The sequence below is a fragment of the Leptonotus elevatus genome, chromosome 17 (assembly GCF_054856555.1).
Source record: "Leptonotus elevatus isolate MCC_2025b chromosome 17, RoL_Lele_1.0, whole genome shotgun sequence".
NCBI lineage: Eukaryota > Metazoa > Chordata > Actinopteri > Syngnathiformes > Syngnathidae > Leptonotus > Leptonotus elevatus.
Genome location: NC_141255.1, coordinates 12,097,906 through 12,117,796, shown reverse-complemented (window position 1 = coordinate 12,117,796; position 19,891 = coordinate 12,097,906). Strand labels below are relative to the sequence as shown.

At 39.9% G+C, this 19,891-nt stretch overlaps 5 protein-coding genes across 8 annotated transcripts; 1 reads left to right on the top strand and 4 right to left on the bottom strand.

Moving 5' to 3' along the window:
- Positions 1-875: 875 nt before the first annotated feature.
- Positions 876-7,754, bottom strand: gal3st4 (galactose-3-O-sulfotransferase 4). Of its 4 annotated transcripts, none has more exons than XM_086060383.1 (5): positions 7,557-7,754; positions 5,287-5,483; positions 4,448-4,564; positions 3,931-4,231; positions 876-3,847 (listed from the first exon to the last, which is right to left on the bottom strand). In XM_086060383.1, the coding sequence occupies exons 1-5, from the start codon at positions 7,614-7,616 to the stop codon at positions 2,768-2,770; spliced, it is 1,755 nt and encodes a 584-aa protein (XP_085916509.1). In that variant the 5' UTR covers positions 7,617-7,754; the 3' UTR covers positions 876-2,767. The 4 variants fall into 4 exon arrangements, with proteins under 4 accessions (XP_085916509.1, XP_085916511.1, XP_085916510.1 ...); XM_086060385.1 differs by having other exon boundaries at positions 3,931-4,228; XM_086060384.1 differs by having other exon boundaries at positions 5,287-5,480.
- A 1,532-nt stretch (positions 7,755-9,286) lies between these two features.
- On the bottom strand, positions 9,287-12,215 carry tm4sf21b (transmembrane 4 L six family member 21b). Its single transcript, XM_086059747.1, has 5 exons — positions 11,998-12,215; positions 11,039-11,104; positions 10,817-10,968; positions 10,498-10,684; positions 9,287-9,462 (listed from the first exon to the last, which is right to left on the bottom strand). The coding sequence occupies exons 1-5, from the start codon at positions 12,187-12,189 to the stop codon at positions 9,460-9,462; spliced, it is 600 nt and encodes a 199-aa protein (XP_085915873.1). The 5' UTR covers positions 12,190-12,215; the 3' UTR covers positions 9,287-9,459.
- An 887-nt stretch (positions 12,216-13,102) lies between these two features.
- Positions 13,103-15,710, bottom strand: mblac1 (metallo-beta-lactamase domain containing 1). Its single transcript, XM_086060092.1, has 2 exons — positions 15,292-15,710; positions 13,103-15,061 (listed from the first exon to the last, which is right to left on the bottom strand). Exons 1-2 carry the CDS (start codon positions 15,700-15,702, stop codon positions 14,819-14,821), a joined length of 654 nt encoding a protein of 217 aa, XP_085916218.1. The 5' UTR covers positions 15,703-15,710; the 3' UTR covers positions 13,103-14,818.
- Positions 15,711-16,175: 465 nt separating this feature from the next.
- On the bottom strand, positions 16,176-16,876 carry lto1 (LTO1 maturation factor of ABCE1). The gene has a single exon (XM_086060093.1). It carries the CDS (start codon positions 16,605-16,607, stop codon positions 16,176-16,178), a length of 432 nt encoding a protein of 143 aa, XP_085916219.1. The 5' UTR covers positions 16,608-16,876.
- Positions 16,717-19,205, top strand: mpdu1b (mannose-P-dolichol utilization defect 1b). The gene is made up of 7 exons (XM_086060091.1): positions 16,717-17,064; positions 17,324-17,389; positions 17,482-17,614; positions 17,692-17,777; positions 18,224-18,342; positions 18,671-18,781; positions 18,898-19,205. The coding sequence occupies exons 1-7, from the start codon at positions 16,938-16,940 to the stop codon at positions 19,033-19,035; spliced, it is 780 nt and encodes a 259-aa protein (XP_085916217.1). The 5' UTR covers positions 16,717-16,937; the 3' UTR covers positions 19,036-19,205.
- Positions 19,206-19,891: the final 686 nt, after the last annotated feature.

The following is a 19,891-nucleotide window of genomic DNA, read 5'->3' as shown; positions in this document are numbered from 1 at the left end:
AAAACTACTAGCTAAAATTTCAGATATTGTTGAAGCATTAGCAATTGGCTTTATTCCCATAACATTTGACATTTTTCTCTTAATATTAAGATTATTTATATATTTTTTGAAAAACAAAAAATAATTGTGTTACTTAGACTTGACTACTTTTTTTTTTAAACAAATTATTTTGGCAAGTCAAGTGTCTTAATGAAACATTTTTAATCATATTTTTCTCTCATAACATTGCTACTATTTGTCATATTACTACTATTATCTAAGAAAAACAACAAATTATTTTAATATTAGTCTTATTTTTCATGAAACGTGTACAAACATTTAAAAAAAATAACACTGTACAAATTACAAACTATACAAATTAATAAAAGAGGATGAATGTAAATAAGCTAGTATTACAAAGTATACTATACTGTATGTCCTGTAACATTCATTATATTTGCCTTTTAGGGGCGTGGTCTACTGTGAGATGTCAGGAGTTGGGTTGGTGTGTGGCGTGTCTAGGCATCGATTGTGGCCTACAGCGGCTTTTTGTGAGCGTTCTCATTTTGTATTGACTGTTTGACACGTCAATAAATGGCTGAAAGTGCATTGCCGACACGAGCTCTCCACAAATGTATCCTATACTGTATATTCTTGCAACATTGTAATTTTTTTGTAATGTTATGACTTTTTTTGACTTGGAAAAACAGCAAATAATTATTGTAACTTGTCTTACTTTCTGGAATAACAATTCATTGATAATTACTCATTAACGTACTGTCGAATCTTTCACTTTCACATAATCAGAACTAAAATTCCCATCTGTTGCCTCTTTATTGTTACTTTATGTAGAGTACATATCGATGTAAAGCAGAAAAACTTAACACGGTACTCGGTTGTCTGTTTGTGTGACTTTTTATTTCATGGACTTGAACACTAAAGTTATTGTCAACTCGGAACATCCAGAGTCCAGTGACAAATTATCAATGGACGTATTGTTTGGGTTTGGAAAGCCATGCGGTGAAAAAAAAGAAAGAAAAAAAAACGACAAGCGTCACATGATCTGGCTTGTATTCCTCAAATAGTGGCCAAGGATGTCCAGTGCAGAGTACTGGGTGTTTATTAGAGAAAAGGCCTTCATTCGTACCAAAGCATTTTTAGAATATCACACTGTACAAATAAATACTCATCAATAAAATAATATATATCTACTTTAATAAATAATAAAAACACTGCTTATTTGTTCGTGGCATTAATTGAGGCACGGTGTTTAAAAAAAAACAGGGGGCCACTATTTGAGGAAATTTGGTATGCATCTTGACAGGATTCCTAAAAACGTCTCACAAGAATTTTGTAGGAAATTGAACATCATAACTTGATGAATAAAAGCATGACAGTTCTTCAAATATCACACATAATATGTTAACGTTCTAGTTGTTCACCTTGCTTTACTGCTACTACATTCTTGTTGTGCAACACATGAAATACTTCATTCCAGCCAGACAAAGTACCTTTCAAAATAATACTACAAGTATAGTACTGTTTCAAGCATCTATAAGTACACCAAGCGGACAGTAACGGGTGTACAGCGGAATCTCTTAAATCCAACAAAAGTAGTACTGGCTTACACTAGGGGTGTGCCCAAAAAATCGATTCTCACAAGAATCGCGATTCTCATTTAGTACGATTCAGAATCAATTTTAAATGTCCCAAAATCGATTTTATTTAAATTATTTTATACTGTCTTGCCTTTGTCTGTGTGTGCCTTTATTTGCAGCGCTGTTCATGTTGTACCCAATTTGGCCACTTAGGGGCAGTGTGGTTCCACACGGTCTAATACACTGTTAAATTTGAGCCACATAAGAGAGTAGAAGGAAACAGTCACGATCAAATTATTCCAATAAAAGTTGTTTTTTTGCAGCGTGGAGACGTTCTTTTGAGTGATAAAAGTGCCGCGAGTAGGACGCTAATTAGCATTAGCGAGTCAGACTGGAGTAGATCATTACAATTCCTTGCACATCTTTAGATAAAAGCAAAAATCATTGTCAATCAAATCATTTTGAATACAAAATTCGAAAATCGATTCTGAATCGAATAGCAGGTCCAAAAATCGGAATCGAATCGAATTGTGAGACATTAAAAAATTCCCACCCCTAGCTTACACTGAACTGAAAAACAGCTCCAAATTTACTAGAAAAAGTTGGAATTGTTTGAGAGAAACTGGATTACTAAATACAAATATTTGCGTTTCACAGATTTTGTCTTGTATTATTGCAAATCATTTTTCGCAATACTACAGTCGAGCTTTTTCTGGGAACATTACAATATCATCGTAATATCCCAACTTTATTTCTGTGACATTCCAAACTTTTTTCCTGTAACCATTACAAAATGTAGTTTGGAACTATATGCCTTTAAAAATTGTATCTCCCTTCCGTACCTTTTTTTCTTGTACATTACTGTTTTCTTCCTTGACGTTATTCCTGTAAAACTTTTTTTCTAGTAACTTTTGTTGTAATACTGCAACTTTATTCAGGTAAAATCATAACTTTATCTGGTAGCTTTTCTTTTTCTCTCTCGTAAAAATCACATCATTTTTCTTGCAACGCTGTCACTTTTTTCTCATGATTGAACATTTCGTTTTGCACGTGACTCTAATGCACTCGTCCGTAGGTCCTTTCATTGAAGATAACAAAGACAAACAGTCTTCCAGCTGGAAGCAACCACAATCAAAAGGCTGGAAAGTGGAAGTAAAATGGAAACTTTTAGTTCAAGCACACGCCACTGTTCAAACCACCGGCCGCTTCCTTGTCCTCGCTGCGGACTCGTTGCGGTTGCGGCTCAGTAAGCGACTTCCGTCCCAGTCCCGTGGCCCCTCTTCCCCTGTCCTCCCTCCTGGGTCCCGTCCCTTCTCCCCTGTCCTGGATGGGTCTTGTTTGAAAAAAGACCTGTCCGAGGCTAACATGGGGCTCTGCTGCCCCGGTGGGGCTTGCAGCGACTGCGCCCGTGGGAACTGTTTGGCGTCCAGCGCGTCTTTATACTGGATCTCGGGACGGATCATCCTCAAGCAGGCCGTCCTGGTGCTGTTGTCCAGCCCCGGCTGCAGCTCGTAGCCCAGAATCTTCACCAAGCCGCTCTGAAAGGGCCTGATGGTTTTGTCCCGGATGCGGTGGGCCTCCACCGGCTTGCCGCCGTCTCGCAGGCAAGCCCCTGCGAGGGCTTCGCGCCGGCTCCTCAGGAGAGCCATTTCCCGCTCCATCCGGGCCGCGCCGAAGGCGTCCACTTCCCGCCAGAAGGTCCGGTTGAAGGCTTGATACAAGTGCCAGTCCAAAGCGTTCCACTGGCGCAGCTTCTCCCGCTGCTCCTCCGTGAGGACCAGATTGGGCGGCGCTTTGGCTGGCGAGCGCCCGCCTCGAACTTTGCCCACCCAGCCGTCGGCCAAAGCGCCGCCGCCGCCTCCGCCGTCCGGCTTCTGCTGCCGCGCGTTGAGGCTGAACGACACCACGGCGTCCAGAGGCCAGCACAGGGCGTGCCGCAGGAGGATCATGGACTGGTCAAAGAACTCTGACACCAAGACCAGCTTGAAGGTCTGGCGCACCACGGCCTCGCCGTGCCGCGCCAGAACCGCAGAGAAGTTGGCGTTGTGGTCCATGCCGAAGTCGAACCACAGCAAGTTGCGGGCGTAGTGGTTGTTGCGGGCACGGGGGTCGTAGTACTTGCCGGGATCCTCCGCAAAGTCGCCCAGGCCTTTGGCTTTCCGGAAGGCGGGCGCCACTTCTTTGTAATAAGCGAAGGACGACTCCGCCAGAGCCACGGGGTCCCTGATGATGGAGAAGTAGAAGGTGTCTGCAGGCATCACCTTCTCCACCTAGGAGACCACAAAAGAGCCAAAAGGGACTTTTTTTTAAATGATGTCTGTATTTAGTTTTCCCCATCCTTTCACGCACTCACCTCAGCTTTCTGAAATCTCATGTGATTGCCCATGATGTGGAACTCGACGACTCGGGGGCCCCGGTAGCCCTTGACCCTGTGGGCGCTGAAGGGCAGCGGGTAGCCCAGCTGGTAGCCCAGCGGCAGGGCGAAGCGGAGGCCGCGCTCTTCCCCGAAACGGTACAGCATGTTGAGCACGGTGCTGCTCGCCGTCTTGTGGGTCTTGAGGAACATGATGTGGGTGTGGGGCCGACAGGGGCCCAGGGATGGGCCCTGGGCGTCAGGGGATGAGAAGATGGAGCGAGCGGCTGGCTGGACGCTGCTGGAAAAAGAAAACACTTTGGTTGTTACAAGGTTTATTTCCTGCAGCAATGTGACTTTCTTGACATGCTGTTTTGAAGAAATTGTTCCTGCGACATATTTTCTTGTACCTTTACAACTTCTTAGTCGAACCACACTGACTCAACTTTTAACTCAATATTATGACTGTCCCTGTGATATTACAACGGCTTGGTAAAAAACCAACAACTTCATTTACCTCTTGCTGAAGATAATTCCCAGCAGCTGTCCGGCGAAAGCGATGGCCACGAAGAGCAGCAGAGCTTTCCACACCCAAAGCGGCCCCAATCGGCCACACACCAGCCCTCGCAACATCCTGCCAGGCACACGGAATCAACCACATGAGTGTATGTGGCATTTGTGGCCAGAACCGCAAAAATCGTGTCTTCATTATGCTCAATTTCCACCTCAATTGATGAACAACTTTTTTCTTGTTAACACTGGGCTTGTAACTTTTTTCCTGCAATAATACAATATTGTTGTAGCATTGTGACTTCTCAAATTACATTATGATTTCTTAATTACGCATTATGGCGTGATTATTGAAACGTTGTAATTCTCACAACATTTAGGCTTTTTGCTACAATGACGTTTTCTACATTCGTCACTTTCTTCTGTATGACGACACACACAGTACTGCAACCTTGTTCTTGAAACATCGAGACTTTTTTTTTTTTGTTAAGTACTATTTCCACATAATATTAAAAAAAAATCCTAACCAATTCATAGCATTACGACTTTTTTTTCTTGCAACTTAGCCAACCCCCCCTTTTTAATTTTTTTGAAAATTTATGCTCGGTTGGGCCGGATTTAAAAACAGCTGGCCGTTCTTTGCCCACCTCTGTTTTAAAGCAAAAAAAGAAAGGGGGAAAAACGGAGAAAGAAAGGCCTTTGCGTGAGAAGGAGGGGGAGGGCGCCCCCACACCCCACCCCCTCAACGTCTGCGTTAATTTCCCTACACAATCCCCACATCACAATTTCGCCGGTTTTTCTCAATCTGCACCGATTTTCTTCCCTCCTGCAGAATGCGAAAGCTACCTGGCTCTCCGTTTGAAAAGCATCGCTGTGTCCCCGGACCGGTATCGGCGGCGACGGCGGTGTTGTTCGTGTGCAGCCGCCGGGAGCTCGGAACATCTCGCTGCGGGGATGAGGTGAACCGGGCCGGGGCTGGGGTTCGGATAGGGAGCGGGGCTGAAAGACGTCGCAGTCGTTGTTCTTTTTATCTCCTCGAGCTGCTTAATTGTACAAACGAGATAGATGAGCTGGCGGCGCGCGAGCGAGACAAAAGATGCCGATGACTTCCGTTCACTTGCAAAATAAAAGTGTGGCCAAGGTGGGAAGCATGTCCGGTTACTTCCAAAATAAAACAATCAAGTGAGCACCCATTTCCATTTCCCCCCTCTAAATAAATATATACTGAAAAAAAAGGAACAAAGTGTTCCCTTAATTGTTTTGAGCAGTGCATATGCTATGAATATATCATGTACTGCTAAAAAAAAAATCGAAACAATTAACCCCTTAAGAGTTCAGACCCACAGATGGTTGCACTAAATCAATAAAACGCATAATTTGGATGATGTCAACACTTCTGGTTCATGATTGGATCTTAACTAACCAATCACAATCGCAAGTTGATTTGCATGATGTTCATGTTAAAAATGTTGCATATAAGCTTGGTAAGTATCCTGGCGTCTACTATAACAACAAGAAATATGAGATACCCCCCCAAAAATTATAATTATAAAATAAAATAAATAAAAATTAAATAATAATCAAATAAAATAAATCCATGTTGTTCTTATGTGGAAAAATAGTTTTTTTTTGTTTTTTGTTTTTTAGCAGTGTGTAATTATCTAATCTCCTCTTCATAACGTTTTTTAAAAGGGAGAATAAACGTCATTAACAAATAGCTACATCATAAAATAAAAAATGTGTGGGATGAAGAAAAAAAAAAAGAAAACATACAGAAAAGGCCCAAAAGTTTGGACACACCTTCTCATACAATGCATTTTCTTCATTTTCATGACTATTTACATTGTAGATTCTCACCGAAAACATCAAAACTATGAATGAACACATGTGGAGTTATGTACTTAAAAAAGTGAAATAACTGAAAACATGTTTTATATTCTAGTTTCTTCACAATAGTCACTCTTTGCTCGAATTTTTTATTTTTTTTGCACACTCTTGGCATTCCCTCGATGAGCTTCAAGAGTAGTAGTTGCTTGAAATGGGTTTCCAACAGGATTGAAGGAGTTCCCAGAGGTGAGAATGACAAAAGTGTGCCAAGCACTAATCAGAGCAAAGGCTGTCTATTTTGACAAAACTAGAATCTAAAACATGTTTTCAGTTATTTCACCTTTTTTTTTTCTTAAGTACACAACTCCACATGTGTTGGTTATTAGTTTTGATGCCTTCAGTGTGAATCTAAAATGTAAATAGTCATTAATTAACTATTATTCAAGGTGCCCCTAAGGTGACATGTTGTAAAGAGGAAAAAAAAATGCGCCCAACTCGCCGTTACTGCAGCTGTCTCATATCATGCAAGCGTATACTATACCAAAGCAGTGTTAACCTGTGCCCATTCAGACTGTGTTCCTCATACAGGATCAGCCAAACAAGATTACTCCCAACTGTTGTTCCAAAATGCCTGAACCATAAGCTGATAAGTGGGGAATTAGAACTGGCCTTAAAGACAAGACGCATGTATGGACAAGAAGGAACCAGACCAACACTTCCTTCATGGAGCCTTCAGGCTTTTCCCCACATTTCAACATGTCTATACTCGGCCAAAAAAAATGCGTGTAACATAAAGTACATGAAAGTCGAAGCTTATTAAAAGTTAATGCTTGCAATTTCTTACATAGTTTCCACTGATGGGTGATATGTTAATTAAGCCCAAATTTACAATGTTATGGTCTTTCTCCAATAAATGTCCCTAAAAATAATAATAATAATTTCACTGTTATTAATCCTGAAAATTATAGTCACTTTGTTAGAAACTTCTCTATAAACTCTATAAACTTGACATTTCTCAAAAAAATAATAATATTTTTTTAACTATTAAGTACTAATGTTAGGACAGAAAGATCGCTCATCGGATCACCCCCCCCCCCCCCAAAAAAAAAGTCTGACTTCAAATTTCTCACACATTTCTATTTTAGCGTCCCCTCCATTACCCAGCGTGAGTTTCCCCAGACCACCAGTACTGTTCTTAACCCCGGCAGCTTCAACGGGGCCAAACCCCTCCCACCAAAAGTCTGCTTGAAATTTCACACACAAACGTGCCCCACTTAGCAGTTACTCACCTGCTCTTGGAATATTTTGCTGACGTGCACTGCGGCGAAGATAAATCTGTTGCTCCTCATCTGCACATGGCAGCCAGTTGAAGTTCATCTCCAGAACGCACAAAACAAATATTTGGCTGTACAGTATCCTGTTACTGGCTAAATAGATGTTAATTTCCCATGGAGTCTCTATGCAAGACTTGAAACCTGACTGCGGGCTTCCACCACCACCCCCAACCACCACCACCCCCCCCCCCCAAACACCACCACCACCACCACCACCGCCACCATCACTCCAACAACATACCCCCTCCCATCTGCTTAATCCAGCCCGTGGCGGACTAAATAAAACCTTAGAGGAATTGTTAGGAAAAACGCATCCCAAATGCTCGTAAGGATTCTGAATTTTTCAAAAAACTCTTCAGATTGGATGTGTGTAGCAGTGTACACTCTCATATACTGTAATGCATTAGTGACTGAGAAGTGTCTTATTATAAACACAAGATGTCTCCCGCGTCAACACCGCACTTTTGTACATTGACTGAAAATGTCTCACATAATTCCTCCCAAAAAGAAATATGACAAACCAAAGATGGTGGGGGGGGGGGGGGGGGCAAGGGGGTGTTTACAGTTCTATTATCCATCAGAAAAAAATAAGACGGATTTTAAATTTATGCTCACACTTTTTAATCTTAATGTTGTCTTTAACTCATTTACTCCCAGACATTTTCACCGAAGTAATCCCCTTCACTCCCGGCAGTTTAACTGGATTTTGCGAGGCCCACGGAATATTGTGTTCTATTACTATAAAAACATGGAACCAACCCAAAAGAAAGATTAGAGTCTCTTTTTTCATCATAAAAAAAAAAGTATATTTCTATCTGTTTCCGTTTTGCAGCAATCAGCGTTAGAATATAGCTAAATTTCATCATTATTTACAAATCTATTTAGAATTGTGAGTAAATTAGCTTTTTTCCCCAACATGGCCCTGGTTTTGCTCTGCTGCCACCTGCTGGCCGTTTTTGTAATAACTTCCTTCTTTTTTTCTTCTATTCTGTGCAGTTGAGGCTGCATCAAAGCGTTCTGTATGCTTTAGCATGAAAAAAACATAAGAACATTTCCTTCCTTCCTTAAATAAGACATTTAACTCATTCACTGCCATTGATGGCTATAGACGTCAACATTTTATTTTAACTATTTCTATTCGTTTAACACTTTTTCCACTTTTGTTAATAAGAGTATGAAAACCTAAAAAAATATATATTTTATATTTAGAACAGATATAAAATTATTGATTAATTGTGAGTTAATTATTATTAAGTTATGTGCTTAATTACAATTTTAAAAAATTAATCGCCTGATGCAATTAAAAAAGAAAGAAAAAATTACAATTTTAAATGGAATTAATCGCATTACTTCACTAGTTAACTCACAATTAATCACACATTTTATATATGTTCTAAATGTTAAATTTAAAAAGGTTTTCACACTCTTGTTAACAAAAGTGGATTTTTTTTTCAACTAATAGAAATAGTTCAAATGAATTTTTGACGTCTATAGCCGTCAATGGCAGTGAATGGGTTAAAAAGTGTCTCCCTATTTTGCCCCGCTCCTTGAAGTAACGTTCTTGAACGATTTTCAGCATCAAACATGAAGCGGCCGTGTTCATTATGAGCTTTATTACAAAATATGTTCAAACACGTACACACACAGACAGTAATGTAGCATAGCTATGATATGCTATGAGCAGGTCAGTCATGGAAAGGCGTAAAAGGAATCACATGCTCGAGTGATAGGAGGGCCTCCATGGCGTAATAACGATTTTCCAAACTGTCTATTTTCAATTGCAAAATGGATTTGAAGTCAATATGTTCGCTGGCATCGATTTAGGTCATCTCATCTTCGAGAGTTTGCCTCGTCTGGTTTACTGTTGAAAGACACATGCAGACGTCATTCATGATTATTATCGTCATATTGCAGTCTGCGCCATTTTTCGATGTCTTACAATGCCATCATGTATTGATTTTTGTCTTCAAGTACATCCACATATTGCGTAACTGTATCGTGTTCCCGTTGATTAGATATGGCGATGTCATTAAGACACTGATATATTGTAGATATCATTGTCAAAATATCACAATATAATTTTACAAGTTACTCTGTCATCATATCAGCTTTGGCCAAATGTCATGATGTCACAATTGAAGTAATTTAGTTCATTCTTACCTCAAATAGATATATCATAGTTTTTCTTCCAGTAAATGAACTCATTCATTGCTATAGACGTCAACAAATCATTAGAACTATTTCTATTAGTTTAACATTTTTTTCCACTTCTGTTAAGTTTTTTTTTTGTTGAGTATGAAAATCTAGAAAAAAAGATTGTGTATTTAGAACAGATATAAAATTGATGATTAATCGTGAGTCTAGTGAAGTCATACCATTAATTACGAAAATTGTAATCGCCTGAATTTTAATAAAAATAAAATAAAAGTATTTTTAATTATTTTTTTAAACATTTTTTTATAATCTTTTCTTCTTTTTCTTAAAGAAAAGATTATTAAAAATTCGGGGCGGCAGATGATTATATATTTTTAATCATAATTAATCGCATGACTTCACTAAGTTAACTCACAATTAATCACAAATTTCATATCTGTTGTAAGTGTACAATTATTTTTCCCCCCTAGGTTTTCATACTCCTGTTTCATACAAAAGTGGGAACAAATTTTAAACTAATAGAAATAGTTCAAATGAATTTTTGACGTCCATAGCCGTCAATGGCAGTGAATGAGTTCATAATAATGAAAGCACTGTATCGTGATGCCATCGGTAAACGAATGCGATGCGGTATTAGCGGGAGTTTCAATACCCCAATTCGTCCACTAATTAGTACAATCATCTCCACTAATGTGATATGCTTAGTATGAAAGGGTGCCCAAAAGGGAGCCCTGGCCCCTACCTCTTTTCCGGAACAGGTGCCACAGATGCATCCGAATAGCCCGTTGATCATTTGAATGGAGCAGAGGATGAGTTCAATGCAGGCCGCCACCAATAGGGTGGAGAACAGCCCCACGTTGAATTCAACGACACCCTCGGGGATGATGCACCAATTCCACATGTGCTTTTCCGTCAGGTAGCTCCCGCTGCTGCAAAGACAAATAATAGAGGGATGGTTGGCAGTCATTTGGCGGTCAACGCGGGTGTGATGTCATCTTTTGTCCAACTTTTTTTCAACTATTATAAAATCATTCCGTGTAAAGCATCGAACCGACGGATACCTGTTCGCAAAGGGAATCCCCCATCTTGGAAAGGGATTTTGCATATTGCTCCAGAAGCACAGCGGCCCATTGGAAAGGCCAAGAGCGGCCACGCTCAGGCTGTACACGGCCCCCGCCACGCCGACGGCCGCAAAACCGATGGACAGGAACATCTGCACGGAGTGACCTCGTGTCAAAAGCTTTTTCGTTGCATTAAAAACTGCCGCTTTGTTTTGCACTTACCCCGCAGCGGTTGGCACAGCATTTGCCAGAACTGGTCAGGTGAATGTGGATGGCGGGAATGAGGACCTATCAGATAGAAGTAGCAACAGAAGGCACATGGTATTTAAAGAAAAAGAAAAAAAATGACATTTGTGTTCAGAGGATGGAATTTTCGAGTCAGTCTCGAAACCGGAAAGCACAAAGAAAAATTGCCGTTTTGATTCCATGTGCCCATTTGGAGTCACCAGGGGTGCCTCAAAGACATCTTTTAGGTCAGAGACAGTTTCTATCATGAGAATACCCTCAAAAAAGTCTAGAACCCTCACAGAAAAAACACAAAGGAAGTCGGCCATTTTGTAAGAAAGTAGCCATTTTCACCCTTTCCAGGGGTGCCTCAAATGTGAACAAGTTGAATTTTGTCCGATTTCTACCAAATTCGATGCACATATTCTTCATTCTTCACGGATGGGCAATAAAAAAGGGGACGTTTTTTTTTAATATAAAAAGATTTCTTTTCACGCCGACCTTTTACATTGTGACCCCGTAAAATCGCTTTTTTCGAAACACTAAATGTTATCAGTTTGAAGTTTATCTTTGCAAGGCTGCGTCAGTGTTCCCGCAGATGTGCAACGCTATTGACATTATAAGTCATGCCTTTCTGTCTGTCGGGGCGGTTACTTACATATGAAGGCACAGATTTTTTTTCGCAGGTAATAGTTATGTCAATTCATGACAAAAAAAATTATTTTTAAATTTATAAACTCTACCTTTAAAAAAAAAATGACATTGCGTGTGGGCGGAGCTTAATGATTCAATAAAACACTTGCAAATTCAGCTCCCAAAGCTATACTTTTACTTGGCAACATTGAATTTAATAGCCATAGTCATGAGCAGAGCCACAAAAAAAAGTCACAAGCACCCATTATGGAAACCACCAAAGAAGTCTTGCCATTTTGGTTCTCGCGTATTCAGCCGCTCACCATTATTCCTCCTCCGATCACTCCTCCCATGTATTTAACCTCCTCAGTGATCCTGGGTTGTCCATCCCGATCTGAGTCTGCATACTCGGTCTTGAGGTCAGGGAAGAAGAGCACGATGTTGCAGATGATGGACACCAATGCCAGGATGTAGAGGGGCACAGCAATGACCTTGGCGCACGCTCCCGTACACATGTTTGCAGGTGAACGCACAAAATAACACAGAGGGGATTCCTGTGTCAGGTATATTACTATATATAGGATTTGTCCTCCAGTGTGTGGGTGGGTGGGTGGGTGTGGAAAAAGGTGGAACTATCGGTGATAAGCGCGCACACAGAATGATTAGACATTTTATGGCCTGGACTTTATGTTATGGGAGTGTGGATGGCCAGTATTACCATGACAGTCATAACAGTCTGTTTTGTTTGCTTTGCGCCTTTTTCCTTTCCAATAATACATACAATAAAGAAAAATATTTGAATAGTAACTCATTCACTGCCATTGACGGCTATAGACGTTTTCTATTTCTATTAGTTTAACATTTTTTCCCACTTTTGTTAACAAGAGTATGAAAACCTAGAATGTTTTTTTTATTGTACATTTAGAACAGATATACAATTTGTGATTAATTGTGAATTAACTAGTGAAGTAATGCGATTAATTATGATTACAATTTTTAATCGTCTGACGCCTCAATTTTTTTTTAAAGAAAAAAAAGAAAAGATAATTAAAAATAAAAACAAAAATAAAATTACTTTTTTTTTTTTAAAGAACAAAATATTATTAAAAATTTGTGGCGTCAGGCGATTAAATTTTTTCGTAATTAATCGCATGACTTCGCTAGTTAACTCGATTAATCACAAATTTGATGTCTGTTCTAAATGTACAATATATTTTTTTAGGTTTTCATACTCTTGTTAACAAAAGTGGAAAAAACTAATATAAATAGTTTAAATGAATTTTTGACGTCTATAGCCGTCATTGGCAGTGAATGAGTTAAAAGTTGGGAAAAAAAGTCAAATATTACAATAATAAATTGGTCATTTAATGTGAGGTCTATCATAATTTTTATTTAATTCTACAGAATTAAGAGGGCATTTTCTGAAGAAGAAAAAAAGATAGAAAACATTTTACGAAAATCAAGTCAGAATTATTCTGGGACTAAATGGATAGTTTAATGGTTTTGATCAGAAGAAAAGAGAAAACGGAAGATTAAAAAACAGTCAAAACAGTCATAATATTATGTAAAAAAACAGGATACTACAACATTTGGTTTCTCAAGAAGTCTTAATTGTTTACATTTAGACTGATGGAAAAAATAGGCTATTAGAAGTTTTTTTTGTTTTTTAAACATTCTTGAAAATTAAAACACTTTTTCAAATAAATGAAATTGCAAAAAAAACCTTAATTTACAAAAATTAAGTGAAAATTATAGAAAAAAAAAGGCAATTTTATGTTTAAAAATGTAAGTCTATTATGAGAATCAAATTTTAATGCCATGAAAAAAAAAAAATTTAGACCACCATTTTTACCACATCAAAATAAAAATCCTACGTCTCCCAAAAACGTTTGGAACTAGTCGTTTAATGGCATTGCGCAATATGCAAACAACTGCCGAGATCAGTTGGTGGGGTGGTGGCGGTACATGTTTGTGCGCATGTTGTAATTTGATGATCTTATCAGTGAATTATGGCGCTATCTAGATGTAAGGGTGTGTCCACACCTGACTCACACGCTGAGGTTATTAGTCCCGGTTATGTAAACAATACTCCGCGCCTGGCACCACCACTCTGCTGAAAGAGTTGGATGGGTGGTGGTGGGGTAAAAATATGATAATGTCATAAGGACCAGTTTGCAAAATGACAGACAGATCAAATAAGTTGGAAGTCAAGCAGAAAATCTCACAGGAATGACGATGTAATGTTCTAGAAGAGAAAAAAAATATCTCACAATATATGTCTATATTTTATCTATTGATTTGCATCTGGACTGTTCAGGTTGCCTGAGAAGAGGTTTCGCTCGATAGCACGGCTGTAGCTTAGCTACAAAGAGTCATAACTGTTTCAAGCTAAAATTATACTTGTATTTTTCATTTTAAGAGGACAAGTCGTCATATTAGTATGACAAGGCATTAAAGTTTCACAACTTTTTTTCTCATAAAGATTCAAACCAATTTGTGTAACATTTGCACTTCATTCTCGCAAATCTGAACTTGATTCTTGTTCATTTACGTATTTGATCATTTTACGAGGTAACATTTTACAACTTTTTCTCTGATAAAATGAACTGTTTGGTATGACATGCTCATTACATTCCAGCAAATTATGTTTTACCTTTAAAATGACAAATTTATTCCTGTAATATTTTCATTTGAAGTACGACTTAATCCTTACCAAGTACAAGTTTGTATCTAACAAGTTTTATTGTAAAATACATGTTTCATCTATAGTAGCATTGTGAACATTTAATTTCATTCTCACAAATTCATTTTATCTTGTAAAATTACAAACTGGTTTTCATATTATAATTCCATGAAATTATGGTTTATTTCTCATAAATGTGTCAATCGGTCCTGTAAATGATTTCCTTTCGATTTGCCAAAATTCCAGTTTAATCCTCATAAAATTAAGTTTTTTGTTTTTTAAGAACATCGTACTGAGGGCATCAAAATATTTTATTCTGAATATCATTTATTGATTAATTCCATATGGGACAAACACACAAGTAAGTAGTATGAACAAAGGTCTTCTATTGTGAATTGCAATATGTTTACTGTATATTACAATGTGTAATGTCAATCAATGCAAGCAACTGATTCCTGGTTTCAGGAATTTCGAAGGACCCGAAACGGGAGGCCGTGACCCGGAATGATGACGTCAGCCGTGCCGAGCGCTTTTTGGCGGCTCGTCTCCTGCACGGCGGGGTTCAAACTCAAGTCCCGCCAAGTGTCGTCGTCGTCGCAGCAGTCGAAGAGGTCCCCCGCCACGAGAACCGTACCTGCCGATGTTCCCTTCACCTTGACGCTCACGTCCTGTCCGCTGTGGCCCGGGCTGGGAATCACACACACCTGGAACACACACACACACGTGAGGTGTAAGGTATGTATTGAAAACTACACCAAAAATACATTTAAAATCAAAATAGAATTGAAGTTATAATTGTGGCAAATAGAAACAACGTGAGAATAGCATCACGCAGGAGCTGCTGTTGCCCACAGCTGACACCGAGACACTCACACAGACATATGTCATCCTATATTTCCATTTAATTTAATAAAACACATTGAACGTCGCTTACGTGCTCGTCCACGACGTGCGCGTGCCCCTCTGCCATCTTATTGGGCCGATACACGTCCCCTCGGCTGACGTCATGTCCTACAATGACGACAGCGGACGGGAAAAGATTGAGATTCCCCACGTGGTCAGAATGTCCGTGAGTCCCCACGACCAAGTGGATGTCACCGGGCTCCAGCCCCTTTTTCCGGAGGCTCTCCACGAGAAAGTCTCTGGTCCAAGGCCCGCCGGTGTCCACGAGGATGTTGTTGCCGGGCCCCGTGACGAGCGTGACGGTTCCATCTGCCCGAAACGTTCCGTCCGGCTGCGGGTGGTAGTAGCCCACCTTCAGGACAGAAACCGAGTACGGCTTTCCGGGAAAGTCCAGCTGAGTTGCACGCAGAGCAATTTTTTTAACGTCAGCAACAGAAGCCATTCAACTTACTCGGGCGCGCCAGTAATGACGTCATGACTGTCGCATAATTAAAACGTACAGTTTGGAATTTGTGGAAAAAATATTGAACAAATAATATTGGTTTAAGAAGAGTGTATGATACAAAATGAATACAAACAAACCACTCTGTCAATCCGAGTTGTGGTATGTTGCTGTACTTCATATGATCGTTTTGAACCACAACTCATCAATTTGTCTGCCTATGCCACCATCTAGCGGAGACATTTTGGATGCAGGTGCCACTCAAAATGATTTGTCGCTCTTCCTCATTTATACAGTATTTTGTAAGATTGCAAATTCAAGAGTACGTAGTTTTGAATATAACAATAAAACGGAAACATTTATAAAAATGAAAAAAACTAACATAGACGTAAGAAAAGCTTCACGTCTCCATCCTGGTGTTTCCGTGTAATCCAACCGTCGTGTTTGTGTTGGCCACTCAAATCTTGTCAAGATTAAAAAGTAGCTCCTTGAGACGTTTTGGTGTAATCCTTGAAGTCAGTATGGATGCTGAGCATGGAGCAGACCTGTTTGAATTTGCATCGAAGTTTCTCCATTACCTCCTGCAGTTTTGCAGATTTTGGGTCATCACAGCTGGAATTTTGGATCAAACTCAGAAACGACTCAATGGCTTTGACACGTTTTCTGAGTTTGGGGTCTGATCCGTCCTGAAGAAGACATTTCCACGTAACGGCAAATCCGTGATAGAAGGAAATCTCCGTCGACAGTTTAGCCCCGTGAGAAGCTCCGTGTCTGCGGCCAGTCTGCAAACCTTGGTAGGTCCCTTTCTGGAAACCTTCTTGGTAGCCTTCCCCACGGAATTTTTCATCCGCCATGAGAATACAATCAAACATATCGCTGTTGTCAGCATCGAAGGCCATTTTCATAACAGATTATGTCGTTTTCGTCTTCAAATTGCTCGTAAAGGGGCCAGGCTCATGGGTGACGTAATCAGTAAGCGACGGTGTCGTTCCGCGAACATGTGAAAACCGAAATTTGTTTCTCACCGTTTCGTAAGAGCAGTTGTCGTGCCAGCCATTCATAGTTTCAGAGCATTTTTTTCTACAAAGCCCGTATGTTAATGCATATTAGAATTCTCCATAAATACCATAATTTAATGTTTATTTCCACTCGGAAATGTTATGCGTCGTTGCTATTTTTTTGACGGACTGTTTTAAGGCGTAACACGCGTTGTCACGTGACGTCTCCGCAGAACAATGGCGGAAGAAGTCATTGTCGAGAAAGCTTCCTCGTTCATGGACCCTTTTAAAGGCGTCTTATTGACGTATTTGATACCAGAATCGTGCTACGACGAGCTTTTTCTCAACTTCAATTTTCTAGACAGTAGGTGGCAAGTGTGAATGTTTTTCTCGTCTCTTAAACAGCCGCTCGTTCAGTTTCACCGGACCTGTAGAGAGATAATGGAGAATTAAAAAAAAAAAACACGCGCACCATTTTGGGGATGTTGTCTTTTGGATTGCATGCTCTATTCTGTTATTCATTTTGCTGGGATTTTTTTTTTATAGATATCCCAGCAGTAGTAGCACCACCTGCTGTTCTTGCTGAAGACTGTATCATGTTTTGTCCATATTTTGTGTTTCAGTACCATGTTTAAAGATTTTACTCAGCAAGGGTCTGGGGATCGGCATCATCCTGGGATCAGTGATGGGTAAAGCACATTTTTTACACCTCCACACAAAGCGGAACCGTGAATATGCGGAGGTCCACTCTATGTTATCTGTCCGTTTGATCAACTTGCAGTGAAGCTGCCTCAGATCCTGAAGATGATGGGCGCAAAGAGTGGCGAGGGTCTGAGCTTCCAGTCGGTGCTCCTCGAACTGCTCGCCCTCACCGGAACCATGGCCTACAGCATCACCAACAAGTTCCCTTTCAGGTTGGGACCCTGTTCAGACTACACGTTCACAGAGCCATGGCTCGTTTAAGCAAATGTGGCCGTGTCTGTCATGGCAGCGCTTGGGGTGAGGCGCTCTTTCTCATGCTGCAGACTGTCACCATCGGCTTCCTCATTCAGCACTACGGGGGGAGAAGCGGGAGAGGTGAGATTATATATGAGCGAGTCAAGATTTTACCAGGGAAAGTACTGAGGTATTAAAATATTTGAACATTCTTGAAAGACATGGAGTGACAAGTCAAAGTATTACAAGATAAATGATGTGTGTTCTGTAGAAAGTGGCATACAGTCACTTTTTTAGGGTGTTGGATTTCAAGAAAAAAATAATAATGTGATACAAGTAACTTTGAAATTAAAATAAATCATGAAGAAATAGATAGTATAAAGTCAGTTTTAATCCTAAATGAGTACTGACTTTATTTTTTAAACACATTTTAAGGGAGGGGGGGATGTATAATTTTTGGACTTTTAAGTGTTACAATTACAAGAAAAAGTTGTATATCACGAAAAAAATCAAAAATATTCAGAGAGAAAACGCTTTGTGTGTGTGTGTGTCAAAAATAAGCTCTAATAACAACTTGTTTTTGGCAGGTTTCCTTTTTCTGATGATGTACTTTGGTCTGCTGGTCGCCGCGCTGTCTCCAGTCACCCCCATTTCGGTGGTAACCACCTTGCAGGCCTCCAACATGCCTGCCGTCATCGTTGGCAGGGTAGGCATGGTCAAATCTAAGCCAACTAGAAAATGATATTATACGGGGGGGATTTTACATTTTTTCATAGTTTAAGGTAAGAGTGAGTATCTGCGAGCGTTAGCTGTCAGCAGTTAGCCGATACAACAAGGGTAAAAGTTGTAGCTTTTTGGGGTAAAAAGAAAGTCAGTGTTATGAGAATTGATATATAAGCCTTGCAAAAACTTAAATTAAAATCTATGTTCTGAGAATACACGAGCATTTTCCAAGGACTATTAAAAGATGTCAAAAACATGTGATAAGAATAAATACAATTACTGTATTTATTTTGTTGTTGTTTGTTTCCCAGCTGATTCAGGCAGCCACTAACTTCCGTAACGGACACACGGGCCAGTTGTCAGCCATTTCCGTCTTCCTGTTGTTCGCTGGATCGCTGGCGCGCATCTTCACCTCGCTGCAGGTAGCGGCCATTTTGTTTGGAATAGAACTATTCTAACATACTTCAAACAGTACTCTTAGTTTTTTTTTTTTTTTTTTGGGTCTTCCGATTGATGAACTTGTCGCACGTGTCGGTAGGAAACGGGAGACTCGCTGATGGCCTCCACGTACGTCATCTCCTCGGCCTGCAACGGCATCATCGCCATGCAGGTCCTCTACTACTGGAACAGCTCGGCGGAGCGCAAGAAGAAGAAAAAGAGGAAGAAGAGAGAGTAGAGGAAGAATGCCTGCCCAACTCCAGAGCAACTCTTGGACCACAAGGTATCTGGGAACCTTGACAAGAAATGCAAGCACGCCCAGAAAAGAAAAAAAGAAAGAAGATGAAAACATTCCTCAGTTTGAAAAGAATTCTGATTGTGTTCAAGATTAAATATGTACAAACTTAAGCTTGACTTTAATTTGTTGTCTTATTTGACCGAGTTCCAACATTTTGGGAAGTGGCACGTGTCCCTCGGCTGCGTGTGTGTTTAGTGTACCTTGTACATTGGCCCTGCTTAGCCAATCTTTTATCTTTGTGTGTGTGTGTGTGTGTGTGTGTGTATAAAAGGGTGGAGTTCACACACTGTATGCACACGTCTTGATAAAAATAATAAATAAAATACTGACATAAATTGAGGCTGTGAAATTATATAAAAAATTATTTTTAGGACATTCATTTCTAATTCATAAGAGCAAAGGAAATACAGCCTAATATAACCTATTCTCACTGTGTATTGTGTAAAAAAAACTAAAAAACCACACCTTTTAACCCTCTGATTATCCATCCATCTCATTCACTCCCAGCCATTTTCGCTGAAGCAACCCCCGTTGCTCCCGACTGTTTTACTGGATTTCGACCCACAGAATATGGAAAAAGTATATTTCTGTTTCGCAGCAATTCGCATTATAATATAGCTAAATTTAATCATTATTCACAAATCTGTTTAAAACTGTAGGGAAAAGAGCTTGTTGCAACATGGCCCTAGTTGATCTCTTATACTCTGCTGCCACCTGCTGGCCGTTTGTGTAATAACTACCATTGCTTCATCCATTCTTTTCAGTTTAGAAAAGCCTTGTGTATGCTCTAGCATAA